Source organism: Herpailurus yagouaroundi, unplaced genomic scaffold (assembly GCF_014898765.1).
Source record: "Herpailurus yagouaroundi ecotype Mexico unplaced genomic scaffold, PumYag 208, whole genome shotgun sequence".
NCBI lineage: Eukaryota > Metazoa > Chordata > Mammalia > Carnivora > Felidae > Herpailurus > Herpailurus yagouaroundi.
The window spans coordinates 12,565,856-12,586,748 of NW_024412439.1; the positions used below are offsets into that span (position 1 = coordinate 12,565,856).

The 20,893-nt window shown below is 48.8% G+C and overlaps 1 protein-coding gene across 1 annotated transcript in view; it reads left to right on the forward strand.

Annotated features, from left to right (window-relative positions):
- Positions 1–2: 2 nt before the first annotated feature.
- Positions 3–20,893, forward strand: part of ZZEF1 (zinc finger ZZ-type and EF-hand domain containing 1) — a gene marked incomplete at its 5' end in the record, with an annotated part of 105,495 nt that continues 84,604 nt past the window's right edge. Inside the window, 3 exons of the mRNA XM_040452955.1 lie at positions 3–143; positions 16,287–16,431; positions 19,710–19,904. Of these exons, the coding sequence (XP_040308889.1) occupies positions 3–143; positions 16,287–16,431; positions 19,710–19,904 (481 nt within the window). The remainder of the gene's footprint in view (positions 144–16,286; positions 16,432–19,709; positions 19,905–20,893) is intronic.

Here is a 20,893-nt window from a genome sequence, read left to right on the forward strand (position 1 = left end):
CTCTGGTGTCTAGGCACCACGGCGCGCTGCTGCGCTGGCTGGAAGAGCGGCTGGGCCGCGGCGAAGAGTCCGTCACCTTGGAGCAGTTCCGGGAGCTGCTGGAGGCTCGTGGCGCCGCCTGCTCGGGCGAGCAGTTCGAGGAGGTCAGGCCCGGCTGGCGACCGCGGGGGCGGGGGCAGGGCGGTCGCCCTCTAGGGCGTGAAGAGGTGGGCGGTGCGGCTCTAGACGGGCCAGGCAGGAACCCACAGGGTCCGCAAGTTCGGAGGATGGGAGCAAGGGGCGCTCGCTTCCAGCCCGGACACCCCGGGGGACGGCTGCGAATCTCTTTAACCTTTACTAGAGGTGCGGAAAGCCCAGACTAGGCCGTTCGTGCTTGGAAGAACTGGACAAGCCAAGCCCAGGTGTCTTTGCATGTGGTAGTACAGACATTTGTGCCCTGGCCTGACGCTTGATCGGTTGCTCTCTGGATCTCCCTTATCAGGCTCCGGGACAGTGTGAGGGAAGGGAGGCGTGTAGGGATCGAGGGAGTGGCAGTGAACACAGAAAACCATTCTGTTTTATTGACCAGAGCACCTTCCGAATCCAGTGTGGGCGTCTAACAAATGTGGGAGGAAAATGACACACAGTGGAAAATCTCACATCCCAGCAGCCGTTCTCACCGCACAAAAACTAGCATTTCCAAAGTACACGTTTGTTTCCAGAGAGTTGAAGAACCGTATTTTAGACTCCAGCCTCTGCGTAACCTAAAACTGAGAGACAAATGTCAGGTTTCCTGTAAATACTTGTAATTATACAGCCTTTGGCCCAAGTCACCAACATCATCTCTGTTAAATGGTTAACAGCAAATTGATATGACAACAATGTTGTTTCTTCAAAGAGATTTTAGGAATCACCTGTACGTTTCGTTGTGGAGTTAAAAAGAACTGAGCCAGGGTCGTCCACTGAGTCATTGGCAACCTGAGACTATCACTCAGATCCCTTGATTTTTCTGGTTTCTTTGTCTTACGTCCCACTGCCTTCTTCTTGGGACCCTATTTCTTCAACTCCACAGCGCTATGACCAAAAGATGCTTATTTTGTGAAAATGAGTAAGCCGTGTAAAATCTTCATTGTCGGTGAAGGGTGAGTATATAAAGCAGTAAACCGACAGCTAGTTGTAATGACGTTAGGAAGTGATGTACGCTTTACAACAAGAGGCTCTTAAAGTATTTTAAGAACATTGACTGTGTGTAGTCAGAATTCAGATACTGTGGTTTATGTGTTTCTTACATTTTCTTTCAGAAGATACCTGTAAGATACCTCAGTTCTTGACAATGTGATCATATTAGTTAGTGAAGGGTCTCCATGTATATATTTTCTTAATTCCAAGAGTTCACATAATACTTTCCACTCTAGCTCTCGGTGTATTAAGAGAAAATGAAGTGGTCCCAGAAGGGGCTGTGCAGATCAGTTGAAGGAGTTGGCACATTTCAGAATTGTCCAGAACGGAATGGAGGGAGAGCATTTACATTGAGAGTGACAGGAGTAGAGCTGTGAGTGGAGCTGACAGGAGCCCTGTAATGTAAGGTCAAGAAATCCTCAGGGTGTTGTCCAGAGGTCACTCGAGGGCTGTGGTATTGTTCACTGAGCAAATATTTGTTGAACATGTGCTGAGTGCCAGGCTCCTGGATGACTGTGGAAAAAGCAGATACTTGCTCTGAAAGGGTATTTAGTACTGAAGGAGACACACGTGAGCCCAGCAATTATAGGTGTGGTGAGTATTAGCCAAAGGAAAGTGTAGGGAAAAACATTGCAAGAGTATTTAATCTCCTCTGGGAAGTCAAGGAAAACTTATGTGGAGGGTGACATCTCAGCTCAGAGTCGAAGGGTGAAAGCGGGCAAGGATGAGAAGAAGGGTTAACCGTGTTTCAGGCAGAGGGAATCACGTGCACCGAAGTCCAGAGAATGGAGAGTCTGGAAGAATAGGGTGACGAATGAGGCTTAGGCAAAACTGCCTCAAGGGACAGAGAAGCCCGTGCGTTGGTGGTTTAAATAGTACACAGGCTTCATGTGGGAAAGGCCAGGTGGGTAGTCCAGCTTTGACGTGGCAATTTCAGTCATCGGGGACCTGGCTCCATCCATCTTCCCGTGCTGTCGTCATCCACAGGCACCTTTTACTTAGTGACCCAAATGATGCCTTCCGCTGTCACTTTGCACATTATGCCAGCAGGAAAGGGAAAAGGGAAGGAGAGGGCCATATCTCCTTTCTTAAGGGCAGGGCTCGCATCCCATTGGCTCAAGCCCAGTGATATGGCCACGCTTAGCTGCAAGGGAGGCTGGGAATAGGCGAGATTTTTATTTCATGGCCATGTAATTTGCTGGAAAATAAGTATGTAATTACTGTGAAAGAGGAGAGCAGATATCACGTTATAATTAGTAGTCTTTGACTCACGTGGCTCGGTTCCTGAATGCTGAAGGAGAGAGCAAGGCTAGAGGAGTAGGCAGGAATCAGCCCATGGGGAGTCCTTTGCAGCCTCTGTGAAATAGGAGTTTGGAAACGAGTTTTAAGCAGGGTACGTGATGGTTGTGGCTTCCTTGTGTAGAACTGGTTGGAGAAGTGGATCCAAGCAGATCAGTTGTAGGCCATTATGAACAATTTTGAGAGGTGTGTAGGAAGTAGGACAAGCAGTCCTGAGTCTGAGTGGAGGATTGGAAGGAGACAGGAATCAAGGATGACCCCAGCATTACTGGTTTAAGCAGTCAGAAAAGTGACAGTACTGTTTATTGACAACAGAAACCTTTTCAGGAGGGGACGATCAGAGACAAGATGAGTTTGGTTTGGCCATGCTGAGCTCAGTGTGTCCATGGGGCAGCTAAGTGGAGGTGTGTCTTAGCCTGTTGGGCGTTTGCGTCCGGAGAGTCCTGGGAGAGAAGACCTGCCTGAGATACAGGGTCATCTCCTTGTTCCAGTGAGGAAATTGCCGCATTATTGCCTCCTAGTCTGATGTATGTGATGTCTTTTCTTTCTTTTCCTTTCAGTGACCGAAAGTCAAAAATATTATGCTCGGTGAGGACTTAGATCCCTTCGAGGTGATCCATGGACCGTTGAGCATAGTTAAATCCGGAGGTCACTCCGCCCCTGTAACTGAAGAAATACCCGGGAGGAAAAACCGAATGGTTGTACCTTCCTGTTATGAAACACAAAGTCCCAGTAGCCACCTATGTGGCAAAAATAAACATTAAGGAGCTGTAAGCACAGCAGTAAGAACTGGTGACTTGTAAAATGTTGCAAGTTCTCGTTTTTATAAAAATCCCGGGTACCATCTAGGGCCGTGGCATAGAGCATTAAGTGTCCGTAGACCGAAGTCACAAGATACGTGTCGGGAAGTCTTTGTTCACCTCTGTGTAACTGTCTCCCTCCTTGTCTACAGTGTATTCAAACACTTGGTATCTGGTGACTTTGGCCAGCCATGCAGGGCCGGTGGGTGACAGCAGCCACCACACTGAGGAGGAGACTGAAGACTCTGTAGGGTTCAGGGACTCACCTAAGAAGATTGGAAATTACGTTTGGGTAGTGACACTCAAGTGTGAGTCTTCTGTCGCTGAAGCCTGTGCCCTTTCTCCTTCAAGGACCTGCTTCTCTGTGATTGTTATTCTGTAGTCTCATCATTCCTCTTAAGCTTTAATTCTTTTTTTGTTTTAATGTTGCATTTATTTTTGAGAGACAGTGTGAGCAGGGGAGGGGCAGAGAGAGGGGGGGACAGGGGACTCTGCGATGACAGCGGCGAGCCCGATGCTGGGTTCGAACTCACGAGCTGGGAGATCGCGACCTGAGTCAAAGTCAGACGCTCAGCCAACTGAGCCACCTAGGCGCCCCTAGCCTTAATTCTTTAATTCTCCCCTATGTGCTAAGGGAGGCCTGGCAAGGATAATTAAAATTTGAGAAAAAGCATGGTGTATTTTTCTTGAAGTCTATTTAGCTGTATTAGATTGGGTGTGGGGATAGTTGGGGCTTTGCTTGATACTAAAATCTGGTGACTTTCCCTCTGTACTGGTTAGCACTGGTTAGTGAAAGAGAGCAGGTCTGACTCTATGTGAAGGCTTATTCAGATTAGGGGGCGCCCTGGTGGCTCAGTCGGTTAAGCGTCCTACTTTGGCTCAGGTCATGATCTCGCAGTTCGTGGCTTCCAGCCCTGTGTCAGGCTCTGTGCTGACTGCTTGGAGCCTGGAACCTGCTTTGGATTCTGTGTCCCCCTCTCTCTGCCTCTCCTCCACTCACGCTCAGTCTCTCACTCTCAAAAATAAAAAAATAAAATAAAAACCTGACTGGGATAAGCTCACAGTGGTTGTTCTGTCCATAAGTACAGGGTAATCGTATTAGTAATATCCCAAGAGTTAAGTGTTAGCCACATATGTGATTCTGTGCTTTAAGGTAAGTCTGTCCTTTGAATTGAGTGTGGAGACATTTCTGTGTCTTAGTTAATTCTCCCCTTAAGCTGGTGAAAATGTATTCTGATACTTCCATACAAGTGTAAGGGTTTTTGTGAAAGAATAATAAAATGTCTTTGTGGTAGCAACTAAAATGATGAGTTATTTCTCTTCCTCGAGCACAGTGGAGCAGGTTCATTGGCATACGTTCCTATCACACGGCTGAGTTGCCGAGCTGTGTATTTGCTCTTGGGCTCCAAGTCTGCATTGCCGTCTGCATCCACCCAGGTGCCTTGCCTTCACATTCCCACGACCTTGGTTGCTTGAGGTGGTGTCCTAGAGAAGTTGCTGGAATTGTATTACAGACCAAAGTCTGAAGCGTTATCATTTTATAGTGTGACATACCTTTTCTCGTGGTAGGTGTGGTCCATGGGGAAGGATTCGGTCTGTTCTAGGGAGCGGTATCTCGTTGACTTCTGTGCAGAAGAGCGGTAGAGTTAAAATTAAATGTCTGTTTGACATCAGAGATGAGAGATGACGTGTTTGTGCTCTCGGCATGATAGGCTCGCAGAAGATCGCGTAGAGTCCAGGGCAGGAAGAGGTGCTGAACACAGAATGGCAGCAGTCGGCTGTTAGGGGGGAATTGAGATGAATGGGTCTTACTGTATTAATTTGACATACTCACTTTGGTGCTTTGGGAAATTCATTGGGCTGTAAATCTGAGGGAAGGACCATTTTTATTTATTTACCATTTTAACGCGGCCCCGGCTCACAGCCAGGGCTCAGTGGGTGTTCTCCCCTGTAGGGACCTCACGTTGATTCAACAGATTCAATATGGTGCTGCCCTCATTCTCCAGCCTTGTGTTTTATCTTCAATCTGTCACCTTACGGTAATGTATTTTTTGATGTTTGAGGAAACAGTTAAATATAGCTTTAGTGAAAACTTGAAAAGGTTCTTAGTCACTGCCGGGTTTTAGAGGAAATTTAGAGAAAAATACCATTCGTCATTGTCGTGTCAACAGTATTAATCCGCTAATTTAGAGTGGCCCTGAGCCCACGAAGTATGCGGACAGAACTGTGCAGGTGTCATTCTCTGCCCTTTCAGGGCACAGAGGGTTAGATTCTTGTGTCTGCACCATGAAGATGAAGCAGGCTGCAGGCACCACTGACCCCTAGCTCAGAGCCTGCAGGGACTCCCTACTGCCTGAAAAGTCAGGTGCATATTCCTCGGAACGGGTTGGAGCCCACAGGCTGGCCGGTCTGCCCTTACCTGCGCGAGCCCTGTGCCCTAGCTGGTGGGACACCCACCTTGTCCTGTGTGTGGACCTTGCTTCTCTCAGTTCTTCGAGGTTCCCTGCCTTGGCCCTGTCACCTGGTCAGGACCAAGCTTTTCTTGTGACATGATTCAAATGTCTTCTGTGTCCTTCTGATTCAGCCCCGCCCTTGAGGCTCTTGTTTCCTGTTCTGTGCACGTCGTCGGGCACTTAGGAGCGCACTGCCTGGTCTCGTTCAGCAGTTAGGCCGCGAGGCCCCCACCCACCTGCCTTTGCTGCTGCAGCACCCAGGAAGCCTTCCGTTAGCGATGGCCATGGGTGGTGAAGAGGCAGTGCGGCAGGGGAGGCTGCTGGCAGAATTGGAGGTTATTTTGGCGCTGTGTGCTTTTCTGGGTCGGGGATGATGGCGTTGGCTTCTTCTGGAGAAATTCATGGTCTCAGAGAGCTGTATGGAGGAGCTCTGTTTTAATTTCCCGGATTTCTGAAATGCCACTTCATCAGGTGCTGTCTTACTGTAGAAATTTCAGTGGCTCCCCATTGCTTTCACAATCAAATGTTGGGCGAACCTTTAGGTCTTAGTACCTTTCCACGCTCATCTCCTGGTATTTTCAGCCAGACAAGCCCATTCACAGTTTCTCGTCTGTGTGGGGATTTTGTCCTCTGCTCCCGTTGCCCCCCCCCACTCCCACCCCCCGTAGCCCTTTGCCCCACCCTGAGCAGTCTTTCAAGATCCACAGAGGAGCATTTAACAGTAGCATGGAGTTTGGGAAAGGCTTCACCAAACCAAGGCTTGAGAGGCTGGAAGAATTTGCCTGGCAAAGGAAGGAAGGGATACAGGTGAAAGGTGTGGCATGTGCAGATAAAGTCACGTGGGAGAGTGTGGCAGACTTTGGGAATGACGCTCCTTTGGCATCTAGTCTAGAGTCGGGGGGCAGGGTGGCTTAGTAGCCTTTGCATGCAACCTGTCCCCTCCCCTTTCCCAGTGAAGGGGTCCCTTCTGTAACACCCTGGACAGATGTGTAGTGAGTCCACTAATGGCACCAGTGAGCTTGCTGTTCTGTAAGTCCGCCCGTTCCACTGCCCTGAGCTTCAGACTTGGGCCCTGGGGTCAGCCTGCGCGCGGGCAAGTCCTGGTCCCACCATGCCTAAGCCGTGTGACTCACACGAGCACCCTGCGTCTCAGCTGCCGGTCCTGTATCTCCCTTATCTAGTTACCCTGAGGGTTAAATGAATTAGTTCCCGCAGAGCGCCTGGAATGGTGCCTGGCACGTGCTTGCTGCTGTTTCTGGTGTCACTTTTCTCCGGTCCCAGCTCTGCACTAGGACCGTGTGCTCCGTCTTCTGTGAACTGAGCCTTTGAGTACTTCACTTAGACACGGCTGCAGCACTGTCCCACAGATGGGCAAAGGGAGGCTTCAAGTGAGAGGTGAGCCTCTCAGCCAGCAGGTGGCAGTACTGAGACCAGATCCAGAACTCTGATGCAAGCATGTTTCTCCCAAATGGAACCAGTGTGCCGCCTTTGTGTGGAGCCTGACGTGTGCCCTCTGGTCCTTGCCCCGGTTCTGGTCTGCTGTGTGTACCATGGTCTTGATCCCACTGCTGGTTCAGGCGGTTAAACAGGATGGGTCTGAGCCCCGTCCCGTGTTGCCCTAGGCCAGGGCAGATGGATAGAAACGTGCAGCCGGCCAGTGCACTCTCGTGTCTCTCGTCTGCGAGGTGGGTACTAGATTGTAGTGACAGTTCTTTGCACTTTGCCAGGCGTAGTTTTGTTCTGAAACCTTTGGATCCTCATGGCAAGCTCTGAGGACAGGCTGAGCCGGAAGAGGGGTTGAGACTTAGGGGCCCAGAGTTTTGTCCCAGGATCACAGAGGAGAGGCGGTGAGTCTGGCGCCATACTTGACTCCAGACTTCCTCTTAGTCTCACTGTGTTGCCCTCGCTGTTTCTCACACGCTGCACGGCCTAGGGCCTGTACTTGGTGCTGCCTGGGCGGTCACGTTGCGGCTGGCAGAGCGGGGCGGGTGTGGTAGGAGGAGGCCTGAATCGGGGGAGGAGGACGACGAGGAGACTGCGGGCCGCGTCCCTGACCGCCTGGAGATGGGTGTTGGCCCCATGGAAATAGGGGGCACTGCTCTGTTTTTAGATCAAAGTGGACTCATCCCCTTTGCACAGTTAGGGCCAGACCTAGTGTATCCACTTGGGTTTTGGGCCCCACGTTCCAGGGCGTAGAGTTTCAAACCGCGAGAAATTTGGTGAGTGTCTAGTGAGTGTTAATTTGCATATTAAACGTTAAACAGATCAGAATGGAGTAGGAAAGATCAGAGCACCTTGTATCTGATCAGAGAAAGTATTACATCGTTTCATGATACCTTTGTGTCAACATTATGGACACGGGGTCGTGACATGAAACGTGCTTCATCCAGCGGCTCAGCCAGTGAGACTTCAGAAGCTCCGCTCTGAGGTTATGTTAAACTGGAGGGTCCCCCAGGGGACAGGCAGCGTGGCAGTGAGACTAAAGCCGTACGAGATAGAGAACTGGTTGAGGGAGACTCGGTGCCAGACGATCACTGTTTTCAGTGGTCCGTGGGCCGTTTGGGGGCACAGGGCTCGGGTACGTTCCGCGCGCCCACAGGTGGTGACGTGAAGGCGGCGCGTTCCCTTTCGTTCTGTGGAGAAGAGAGTCGTTGCTGTCAGAACCGGCCAGAAGACAGGAGTTTCCCATCCCCAGTGTGTGTCCCAGAGACACTGGAGAAGGGGTTCCAGCTGTACAGAGGCACATCTAAGAGATTTGTCAGTCCGTTCCAGTTCGAGCGCTGACAGAGATCGGGAATGACTGGCTCCCTCCACCCTCAATATTCTCCGGCGGCCTCGTGGTCCCCTTACTGTGAGATTGAGCTCTTCAGCCTAATGGGCCCGGCTCTCTCTCTCCTGAGCTCCGTCCGGCTCTTCCTCTGCCTGCCTCGGTTGCAGCCACACCAAGCACGTTGTAGTCCTCTTGGTTTTCCCTGCACTCTGTCTGTGCTCACACTCCGTCCCCTCTACCTAGCGTGGCTGCCCCGTCGTCATACGCTTACAGATTCCTAGGTATTCGTCAAGGCCTAGTGCAAGGGTTGTTTCCTCGGGGCCGTTTTCCCCGATCGTCCCTCCCGCTCTGGTGCTTCTGGTCTCTGAGTGTCTGTTAGCTCACGGCACAGCCGTTCCTAGTGTGGGGTCCCAAATCTTAACAGGATTCAAATCCAAGCAGCGTTATTTACTGCTACTCATCATGTGGACTTGAACCAAATACGTAACCTCTCTGTTGCTCACTGGTGAGAGGGTAGTACCTACGTTTGGGGCTGTTGTGGAAAATGCGAGTCGACGCACGTCAGGGCCTTAGAGCTCTGCCTGGTGCTTAGTAAATGCTCAGTAACTGTTAGGTACGCGGTTGTTCATGCTGTAATTTCATTGTTACAGTGATCACACACCACGTTGCTGCCGTGGGTTTATAGTCTGCTCTAAGGCTGCAAGGGTTTGAGAGGGCAAGGACTGTGCCCTGTTTATTTTCATATGTGTAGAGACGAGCGCAAGTTGTCGGGTGTAGTGGCTGCTTATCAGAGAGTGTTGAGCAAGCGCATGAGCAAACCAGATTCCGCGAAGTCCTGTGAGACAGACGAGGCGTTACTGTTCGGTTTGAAAACCTGTACGTTTCTTCTTTTTTTTTAATGTGATTCCCTCACCTTCGGTCTTTTTTTTAAATTAAATTTGATTAATTAGTTAATTATTGTTATTTTTTCATTTACATCCAGATTAGTTAGCATATAGTGCAACAGTGATTTCAGGAGCAGATTCCTTAATGTCCCTTTCCCATTGAGCCCCCGGCCGCCGGTCCCACCACCCCCCCAGTAACCCTCTGTTTCTTCTCCATATTTAAGAGTCCCTTGTGTTTTGTCCTCCTCCCTGTTTTTATACTATTTTTGTTTCCCTTCCCTTCTGTTCATCTGTTTTGTCTCTTAAAGTTCTCACATGAGTGAAGTCATATGATTTTTGTCTTTCTCTGACTAATTTCACTTAGCATAATACCCTCCAGTTCCATCCACGTAGTTGCCATTGGCAAGATTTCATTCTTTTTGATTGCCGAGTAATACTCCATTGTATCTATATACCACATTTTCTTTGTCCATTCATCCGTCGATGGACATTTGGGCTCTTTCCATACTTTGGCTATTGTCGATAGTGCTGCTATAAACGTGGGGGTGCATGTGTCCCTTCGAAACAGCACACCTGTATCCCTTGGGTAAATACCTAGTAGTGCACTTGCTGGGTCGTAGGGTAGTTCTGTTTTTAATTTTCTGAGGAACCTCCATACTGTTTTCCAGAGTGGCTGCGCCAGTTTGCATCCCACCAGCAATGCAAAAGAGATCCCCTTTCTCCGCATCCTCGCCAACATCTGTTGTTGCCTGAGTTGTTAATGTCAGCCATTCTGACAGGTGTAAGGTGGTTTCTCATTGTTGTTTTGATTTGTATTGCCCTGATGATGAGTGATGTTGAATATTTTTTCCTGTGTCGGTTGGCCATCTGGATGTCTTCTTTGGAGAAGTGTCTATTCATGTCTTTTGCCCATTTCTTCACTGGATTATTTGTTTTTTGGGTGTTGAGTTTGATAAGATCTTTATAGATTTTGGATACTAACCCTTTATCTGATATGTCGTTTACAAATATCTTCTCCCATTCCATCGGTTGCCTTTTAGTTTTGCTGATTAATTTCCTTCGCTGTGTGGAAGCTTTTTGTTTTGATGAGATCCCAATAGTTCATTTTTGCTTTTGTTTCCCTTGCCTCTGGAGACGTGTTGAGTAAAAAGTTGCTGTGGCCAAGATCAAAGAGGTTTTTGCCTGCTTTCTCCTCGAGGATTTTGATGGCTTCCTGTCTTACATTGAGGTCTTCTATCCATTTTGAGTTTATTTTTGTGTCTGGTGTAAGAAAGTGGTCCAGGTTCATTCTTTTCTACATGTCGCTGTCCAGTTTTCCCAGCACCACTTGCTGAAGAGATTGTCTTTATTCCATTGGATATTCTTTCCTGCTTTGTCAAAGATTAGTTGACCATACGTTTGTGGGTCCATTTCTGGGTTCTGTATTCTGTTCCATTGCTCTGAGAGTCTTTTTTGTGCCAGAAAACCTGTACGTTTCTTTGAGGACAGTTTCCGAGTGTTAGGAAATGACTTATTTATTTGGTGAAGCTGTTAGTCATGCTGTTCTGATTTTTTTCTCTCTCACCCAAAATGTCTTTGTTTTTGTTTGTTTCAAAATTCTTCTTGTTGTATTCATTAACTATTGACAGACCAACAAAATCTATGAGGAATAGCAAAACTGTCGTCGTTTTTATAACCTTACTTCTATGGGATTTTTTTTTGTCTGTCATCAGCACAGGAGTTGGGAAGCAGAGAGCACTGGAGATGCAAGAAACAAGGAGGAAGCCAAGAGCTTTAATGGATGTAGGACTTGAGTGCCATCTTGAGGTTTAGAGAAAGCGTGTCTCAGGTTTTAGGCTAATTCTGAGTAAACGTGGGCATGAGGTGCTGTTGGGGAAAGAGAAGAGCTCAAAGAGATTTTACGTCCTCAGTTTCCAGACTGCAAGAGCCCTGGGCCTTCTCTGAGCAAAGGAAGGAGAATACAGTCTGCTGTATTCGGCAGACTGCTGTTCGATGGACATTTGGGCTGCTTTTCGATTTGGGCTGCTGCTGCCGTTACGAGGGATAAGTGGTGTTACGCAAAGTGCCTGGAGTTTAGGGATGCTCAGATGTTCGTTTGGAGCTTCCCAAAGCATATGTCCTTCCCTGTGGGACGGGCTGCAGTTGTGCTGATGCCCTCAGACCTCGAGTCCTTATTGTGCCCTGCTGGGGCCAAGTGGAGAAGGGCTGTGTGCACTGTGGTTGTCACATGGTGGGGTCTTGGGGCAGACGGAGGCTGTGCTTCTGTTCTGTCTCCCTCCACGCCCATTGGCTCCGATTTTTATATCAGGCTTGTGTTCTCATTTCCTGATAATTAAAAAATCCCCCTCGATGCAGATTGTCATGTTACTGCCATTAGCAAACACTTATGCTTTCAGGTCTTATTTTGCACACGCACGTGTGTTTTCATATTTGTGTGTCTGGAGCTTTGTACTAATGTGCAAAGTGTGTGTATTTGGTTTTTTAAAACTAACGTGAGACTGCTCTCTGATATTCTTTCGTAGCCTACTTTTCCAGTCCGTGGCCTTCACCTGTCCATGTCAGTTCATGTCTGTGTCATCTGATGTCCATATTCACGCCTTTCCGGTTGTCCCAGAACTCTTATTTGTGGTTGATATATCCAGTGTTTACAGAGGAGGAATATTACGTGACTGAAAAAGCTGTAAAACCACTGATGCAGTCTATCCTGTGCCTGAAGCAGACACTCAGAATTTTTGATTTTCCTTGTCATCACTCACGCGGCATAGAGCCCATGGGTCGTCTGCGCCCCTACGCAGTGTCTCACTGTCCCCGAGTTGTCACTTGGCCCCTGCAGCTGGTGCTGGTAGGTCCCCGAGAGTCACCAGATGTCATGTTTACATTACGTTATGAGTTGTCAGTTTTTGGGCCATCTTATTCCCCCCACAGAGCACGAGCCCTTAGTTGTCCTTGGCCGTCCTGTCCTCACCCACATCCACACACCTGTCCCCCGGCAGAGTGTGTCTGCTGTGTTTAGTTCGCTCTGGGTGTGTGTGTCATTAAGGTGACATGAATCGTGTGTGTCGCTGAGCCGTTTATTCCACTGCTGCTTTTCCTTATACATCTTTCCTCCCACGTTAACAACTGAATTGGTGCTTTTTGGTCCCTGTCATTAATTTAACTCCAGATCCTCTGCCAGTTTCCTGAATGTCTTCTCACACGTTCAGTGTGTTCAAGCACACAGGAAGGAGTTGCATAGACTCATCTTCTCCAGAGCTTTCCGACCTGCCTCATTCTGGACGTGTGCTGTGCAGCACCCCAGGGACTCGTCCACTCTCTCGGTTGGACCCCATTCTTCCTCTTTCTCCGTGTGGTCTTTATTCAGGTGACCACACCCTCTGGTCGCTTTCTGACTAAGGGAGCATGAACTAGTGTGTGTTTTGAGAGCCTTGTGTGTGGAAGAATGTCTTTTTCCACTCTTTCACAGTTGGTGGTATTTTGGCTACATGCTGACTTTGGGGTTAGAGAGGACCCCCCCCCCCCCCCCATATGTGGAGGGCCCAGCTCCCATCGCCTTCCATCTCCCGGCATACCTGCGGAATTAGCCTCTGGTTCCCGGCCTCTGATATGGACGCTGTGTCTCCTCCCTGCAAGTAGGAACTTCTCTCTGCTCAGCGACGTGAAGTCTCAGCACCGTGTGCCTTTATCCACCTGTAGGGTATTCGGCCTCTTCTGTTTCAAGACTCACATCCTTCAGTTTGGGGAAGTCCCCTCGAATCGTAACGGTTGTCCTTTCTCTCCCCGTGCTGTCTGTGCCCCTTTCTTCCGGAACTCCGAGTGTTTGGATGGTGGGCTCCTGGTTGTTTTCCTCTTTTCTTTCCCAGTTTCCGTCATTCTGTCTTTTTGCTGTACTCTCTGGGCACCTCAGTCAACTGAACTTCCAGCCTCTTGAGATTTCTCTTGCAAAATCTATGAAGATTTTCGTTCTGCTGTGATATGTTAACTTTCAGGAGCTTATGAAAACATTCTGAATAGACCGGCTTTAATAGTAGTCTCCTGTTCTTTCATGATGACACAGCGTCTTTTTTATTAGCTGGTGGTGGCTGCTGATATATGGTGGTTCTGAATATACTAGAACCCACTAGGTTGTGCACTTTAAAAGGGTGGGTTTGACGGTATGTGAGTTACACCTTAGTAAAAGTGGTATTAAAAATATCTTTTTTTAAATATTTGTCTGAAGATACTGATGATCACCTTTCTGACGGTCTTGTCTCCTTCTCCTTTCTTTTCTCCAAGTTGCTTGTTCTGTGTTTCATATTAAGCCGTTCCTCAAACGTCAGCGGTCCTGGGCTGCCCCCACTCACATTAAAGAGCAGGGTACTGAAGAGGTGGGGGCTCCATGCGTCTGGCTTACTGACAGCTGAGCCTCACTGGAAGGTGCTGGGCCCTTGCGGGGGGCGCCCTCCAGTGCCAGTGTCTCCAGGTCTGTCCTCAGGGGCTTGTCCAGCACCCCCAGAGAAGAGCCCCCCAGTGTCTTGCCCGGACAGTGTGAAACTGGCTGCCAGCACTCGGAGAGCCCTAGAGGAGGGGTGAGTCTTACAGACCTTGACCCTTGGGCATTAGTGCCCCGTTTTCAGTACAGTATTGACCCTTTCAGCCGCGCCTGGTATTTCCTAGTCTGGAGACTCTGTGCCACGCTCTGGAGGAAATCAGCCCCGCACCCCAGCTTCTGACTGGGGAGAGGATCTGGAGATCTGTTACGTTTGTATGTTCGTTTGCTTTAAACCTGAGAAAAAAGAGGTAAGAGTAGAATAGAATGAACTCTCACAGACCTGTTCACCAGCTCCAACAGCTACCAACTCAAGGCCAATTTTATTTACTCTAAACTCCACCTGCTTCTCCTCCAAATTATTTTGAAGCAAACCTTTCCCGCCACAAATATTTCATTGATTAATCTTTCATTATGTATCTTTAAAAGGTAAGAACTCTGGAAAAAAACACACAATCTCACTGTCACGCTTTTCCCTTAAAAAGAAACCCACGGTGATTCCTTAAGATCGGCGTCTATCCAGTCTGCTTTAACTGCTTTCTGAAACAGACCTCCCACGGGTTTCCCTCCACCTTCGGCAGCACCCACTGCTGCTGGGTCCTAAGAAGGCTTTGGGCCCCTCAGCGCGAAGCAGCCTGTGTCTCCGCTTGCCCGCTCCCGGCTCAGGGGCCTCTTTCTTGCAGACAGTGGTGTTCACTAGGCGTCTGTTTGTTTCTCAGCTTCCACAGTTTTGTTGCTATTGCATCATATGATATTTGCTTCTGTCTTCGTGCTTTAGGAAAACATCCCTGTGTAACGTTGTCTTGGTGGGATTTCGGGAGGAGGCGGAGGTAAATGCCTTTGTTGGGACACTCGTGATGGCTGCTTGTGGTTTGCTCGGAAGCCTTGAGGCCTGGGCCTTCCTTCCCGGAGGCCCTCAGCCGTCTTTATACCCCACGGGCAACCGACGAGTCCGTCTTCGTGAGGAGCTTTTCCCTCTGACTTTTATCTCACGACCTTAATCCTCGCTGACCCTTCTTGTGACAGCCCGTTGCAGGCACCTGTTCTGCACCCTGAAGACCATGGTCCTGCATCCGTCCTCACGGGCAGTGTCTTCTGTCCATCATGGTCTCTTTCCTCTCATCCCTTCCATTCCTTTCCCTTTTGGGGTGGAGCTTCCATAGTAAGCTATGGGTCTAATCAGAAAAGAAAAAGGTATTTTCTTCTTTTGAACATTGTTTCTTCATTACTGTAGTCTTTGATCCTGTTAACTTTTTGGATAATCTGGCGAGGTTGAGGAAAGGCCAAGAGAATGCGGCAGCTTTCTCTCACACTTTGCTCTGAACTGTCCCCCGTCCTGCACTGAATGCCCATGGTTTTAGACATGAACACTGGGATTTGTTATGTTCCTGTTAAACACTGCATCGTTTAGAGGTCCGTGACAGCAGTGGGTACTTGTATCAGTCATGAAACCTCAGTGGGAAATCTCCACATTTCCTGACGGAGGGAAATAAGGAAAAGGCAGGAGTTTGAAGGAAGGGAGAGAATGACCTAGAAAAGAAGGTGGGGAGACTCTCAAAGTATTTCATGGTGAGGGATGTCTGTGCGTGAGTGTATCGTCAGGAAGAGAGAAGCCACTAATGCGGCAGAGATTGAGTTCTGGGGAGCTGGGACAGTCGCTAGGTGAGGGGAGTCCTGTAGGATGTGAGAGGGAATGGTGTCAGGGACACAGAGGGAATGACAGTGCAGGTTAGAAAGGAGAAGGAGACACTTTGCACTCTGATATGCTTTCACTGTGTTGGACTCTGTTCAAATGTTACTTAATCCAGACAGCAGCCTGTGAGTTTGGTAATATTTGCTGCATTTTTCAGATCAAGGAGGTAAGGCTTTTGGAGATAAAGGAATGTGTGGACAGTCACATAGCTGGTTAGTGACAGAGCAGGATTCAGACCAAATCCCACATTGTACCCAGTTCCCCAGATGGCCCAACAAGGGCAGGGAGCAAGTGAGAATACGGTTAAAGGTTAGTGAAAACAGGGCTGTGGAGTTGATAAATCAAGTTGGGTCTTGCGTCCAAAGAGTGGTTGAAAGGAAAAGCCCGGCTAACCCAAGGTGTTGCTCTAAGCCAAGTCTCTGATTCTAGCTTTGTGTTTGGCACTTGGTAACCAGTTGGAAAATGTTGCACAGGTTGCTTTCTGCAATTGTTTGGGAAAAGGGGGTTAATCCCATGAAAAAGATGAGAGGGTAACCTTGTGTGTGCACGTAGTATACTTCTATACATGGTGCCTTACTATCCCGAATTTATTTGGTCTTTGAATGATGTCAGTGGACTCTTCCTGCAACCACAACAGTGTCACCAGCGGCAAAGTATCCATGATTTGGAACAGACGTGATTTTATTGTATCTCTTGTGTTGTAGGCCTTTGCCCAGTTTGACGCCGAGGGTGATGGTACAGTGGATGCCGAGAACATGCTGGAGGCCCTCAAGAACTCCAGTGGGGCTAACCTCCAGGGGGAGCTAGGCCACATCATCAGGCAACTGCAGGCCTGCTCTCTGGTCCCAGGTAAGGCTGTCATCTGAGTGCTGAAGGCCGGAGGGTGCTTTTGCTGTCCTGTGGGTTGTCATGAGGCAGGCTGAGGGTGCCATGGAATAAACGTGCTTTTCCAGTCGTGTCTGTTAAGCCCATGGTTGGAGTCCGTGTTCTGTGTAATCATCCCTCTGGGTCCCCAGTACAGCGATGCTTGAGCAGATCTGCCGTTTTTAGGAACTTGTGTCGTGAGCCTGCCTTCCTTAGTGGGTATCTATTTCACTCTCTCCAGAAGCCGTCCCTGGCCCCAGGTGTGTGTTCTTGGTATCCTGCCTTTGTCTTTGCCTCATGTCAGCGCTGTGATTAATTAATTAATCCTTCATTTATCCGTAAATGTCTGTCTTTATTCTTATACTCTGAGCTCCGTGAGGACAGGGACCTTTTATTTCTGCTGTGTCCTCACATTTAACGTATCTTTGGTAGATGGTAGGTGCCCAGTGTTTTTGTTTTTGAAAGCTACCACTCTGAAATTTAAGTAGTAATAAAAACAGCATGAAAGTAAGCAATACTTCTTCTAGACTGTCCCTCGGAAAAAACTTTGTGTTTTTGTATGGTTTCTTCTAGGGACTCCGAAGACAGAATCAAAATTAAGTTACCCTCTTTTTTCTTCAGTGAGAAAACAGTTGAGTTGCAAAGGAATAAAACTTTGCTTATCATCCTTGTACCCTCAGCTTGTCTCAGAACTTTTCCTGCTCTGTGCTCTCGGTGTCCTAACATGTAGCGCAGAGCCTGGCGGGAGCAGCGGTGGAGGCAGGTAGACTTGATAGACGCACCGATGTAAATGGGATTGCCCTTGACCTCTCTGACTTACCGTGGAGGGCGTGTGCGCTGGGAAAGGACGATGTGTGTATACTGATGAAGAATGCAGCTTTCCGTTCTTCCTCAAGTTGTCTTCGATTGTGTAATCTTGGACTTTAAAAAATGTTTATTTTTGAGCGAGAGAGAGTGAGAGAGTATGAGCAGGGGAGGGGCAGAGAGAGGGGGAGAGAGAGTCCCAAGAAGGCTCCACGCCGTCAGTGCGGAGCCCGACATGGGCTCAGTCTCATGAACCGGAATTCATGACCTGAGCTGAAATCAAGAGTCGGACACTTAACCCCCTGAGCCACCCACGCGCCCCTAATTGTGTCATCTTTATAGCGTTGGAGGTGGTCCACACATGTTAACTTTTTTCCTGCTCTCAGGGCAGTTAAAAGTGCGCTTTGAATTACGTTTCGCTAAGTCGTATCTCGGCATTTCCGTATCACTGCCACGCGTGCGTTACCAGCACCGGTAACATCGGGAGCTGTATGTGGACGCCTCAAGCAGATGTTGGGGAGGGGAGGAAGGGGCGAAGACCAGGGAACCCACCTGAAATAATACTCAGTGCACCGTTGTTCTGGGAGACTGGGGGAGGGGAGATAGAATTAGAAAGACTCGGGGCTCGGAGCCCAACGTGCTTACGTGGCAGGGTGGTGACTAGGACTTTTTACTCAAAATTTTCTATCAACCTCCAGTGTACAAAAACTATTTTCTCACAGTGTTAGGACAAACCCTGGTAAGCTGGACTCACCTGTTGTGTGGGATTTGTTCCTTGTCGCTCTTTCTGACCAAGATCGGAACTTGTCCCTTTCACATCTCACTGTGCTGGCGCTAAGCGTTTGCCACGTCCGCTGCCTGTTTCCGCGTGTCGAAGAATGTCCCCATTGCCAGAGTCTGTCTGCCTTTTCACGTGGGTGCTGAGCATGTGGGTGTGGCACCAGCAGTGTCATCACGTGAGGGGGGTGCTGCCGTGGAGTCTGCCCAGGGAACAAACACTGTACAAGGAGGGGCGGCACGGACCGGTGAGTCTTGGGAAATGGAGCCCGTGTCTCCAGGGTTTGTGTGGAGGGCGTAGTGAAAATCGGCCGCTTCCAGCACATAAATTCTCGTCAGTCTCGTGTTTTCTCTTAAAAATTAATGCAGAGTTTCATTCCTGAATGTAACCTGTTTGTTTGTTCACTTTATTATTTTTTTTAAATTTTTTAAATGTTTGTTTATTTTTGAGAGAGAGGCAGAGTGCGAGCGGGGGAGGGGCAGGGAGCGAGGGAGACACAGAATCCGAAGCGGGCTCCAGGCTCTGAGCCGTCAGCACAGAACCTGACGTGGGACTCGAACCCGTGAAAAGTCGGTCGCTTAACCGACTGAGCCCCCCAGGTGCCCCTAACCTGTTTGTTTTACACTTAAATAATTTCTGCTAAGACTTTTGGGGTCTTGCGCTCGGTGCTGCATACATGGGGTGTTCAGTTTGTGCAAGTTCATCAGTCAGTACACTTGTAACATAGGTACTTTTTGTCATGTCCAGTTATGATTCATTGGAAAGTAAAAAGAGAAGAATTTTCCCCCAAACCCACGAGTGTATCTGAGCTCTGGGAAGAGGTGCCGTGTTTATCCTCTCTCCACTTGTTACTGGGTTATGGGCACCTGTGCTCACTGTAGGTTATGCGGAGCCATGGGAGGATGTTAAACAGGGGTAGACATTGTGTGTTTTGTGTGTTCGTACGATTGCTTGGGTTAACGCCAGACAGAGGACGGCCGGGAGAGCCGCTCGGGAAACGTGGGTGGGTCAGCACGAATGGGAGATTTTGAGGCCAGAGGGATGGACGGAGTGGGCAGACTCCAGGGAGCTGCACTGGAGAGAGCACTGGAGTGGGGGCCAGAGCCTGCACGCCGTGAGATGCCACCGGGAATCGTGGTCAGGGTGGTGGCTGCACCGTCGTCATCGTGGTGTCCTGTAGTTTCGTATAAAAAGTTACTCTTTTACTCACAGAGACGATAAACTTTATCCTGAGCCCACGTTCTGTCTGTACAACACGTTTAAGAACTTCTGGTTAGTATTTCGGTGTTTATACCTTTTTAAAGTTTGGATTGAAACACATAATCATTATTCAGAGTCTTCTAAAATTTTATTAAACGAAAGGAATTTTTTTTAAATTTTATTTTTGAGTGATCTCTACACCCAACACGGGGCTCGAACTCACAATCCTGAGGTGAAGAGGCACGTGCTCCACCACCTGAGCCGGCCAGGCGTCCCATGAAATTAACTTTTAAGTTGAGATTACCACTGGTTCATTTCTTAAAAGTTGCTTAGATTTTTAAATGATCAAAACTTAGAGTATCAGTAAAGACCCATAATGGCTGCTTTTCACTCAGCCAGTCGAGGTAGGCCACCGGCGGGGGTGTGGGAACACTGTTGTGGCGCATTCCTGAATCACCCAAACTGGGTTTTGTCTGCCTAGGTTTTATAGACATATTTTCAGAGTCCAAGGAGGGCCTGGGTGTTCACGCGTCCCTGATCCTGCGTTTCCTGCATCGCAACCGGCTCTCCGGCATGGCCGTCCCCTGCCCCATGTTGGACCACTGCAATAACATGTGCTCCATGAGGGTTTCGGTTCTGAAGGAGTCCCTGGACCAGCTGGTACAGAAGGAGAAGGGTACGTGCACGTGTGTGGTGGGGGCTGTGGGACCGCGTTCTGTCGTCATTTCTTCCAGACGCGCTGTGAGCAGACCCTCCTCCTCCCTGCCTTCTCTTCCGAAAACTGGAACAGCAGCCAGTCTGTAGCATAAGAATGTGGTCTGCTGGCTTTCTCTGTCTCTCCCCTCCCTCCCTCCCTCCCTTCTTAGCACAACTGGCTTCTCATTCATGTCTCTGTTCAGATGTGACCTCGGGGAAGGCTTTCCTCATTACCCCATCTAATTTCATGCCCCCCGACCCGTACCATTCTCCACCTTCTCACCGTCACCTTTGTAGGTTTAATGGTCTGAGTGGCACTTACTACCTGAAGCTGCAGCGTTGTTATTTCTTTGCATTTTGTCTGCCTCATTTGTGTCATTATCCTTAACACCGGGCACTGTGCCTGCCACATGGTAGATACTCTGAGTAGTAGTTGAATACATGCGGAAGGCCACCCCGGACTCCCTCCATGACACCGGCAGTTTGACAGTGTGGGCAGACAGGTCCGTGGAACACGATAGAGTCAGGAAGTAGACCCAAGTACGTGTGGGAATATGGTACCAGGTACATTCAGCATTGCTTTGTACAAGGTAGAGAGGCGAATCGGTCAACAAGCGGGGTCAGGGCAACTGGCCAGCCATTTGGAGAAGTAAATAAAGCTAGATTCTCATCCATTCCATTCACTGAAACAAATTTCAGGTAGATCAAACAGTTCAGCTGTAAAGAAACCGTAAAGTGCTAGAGGCAAGTAGTCCTGCTCTGTACAAATGCTTGACATGGGACACCTTGCTAAGCAAGATGTGAAACTCAAACTACAAAAGAAGAGATTAATAAATTAGACTTTATGCAGATTTAAAGTTCTGTACAGCAGAAAATATAAGCAGAGTCGAAAGACGAATGATATTCAGGGAATCAAAACGTATTTTGTAACACATCGTGACAGACTTAATCTTTTACTGGCTCTGACCT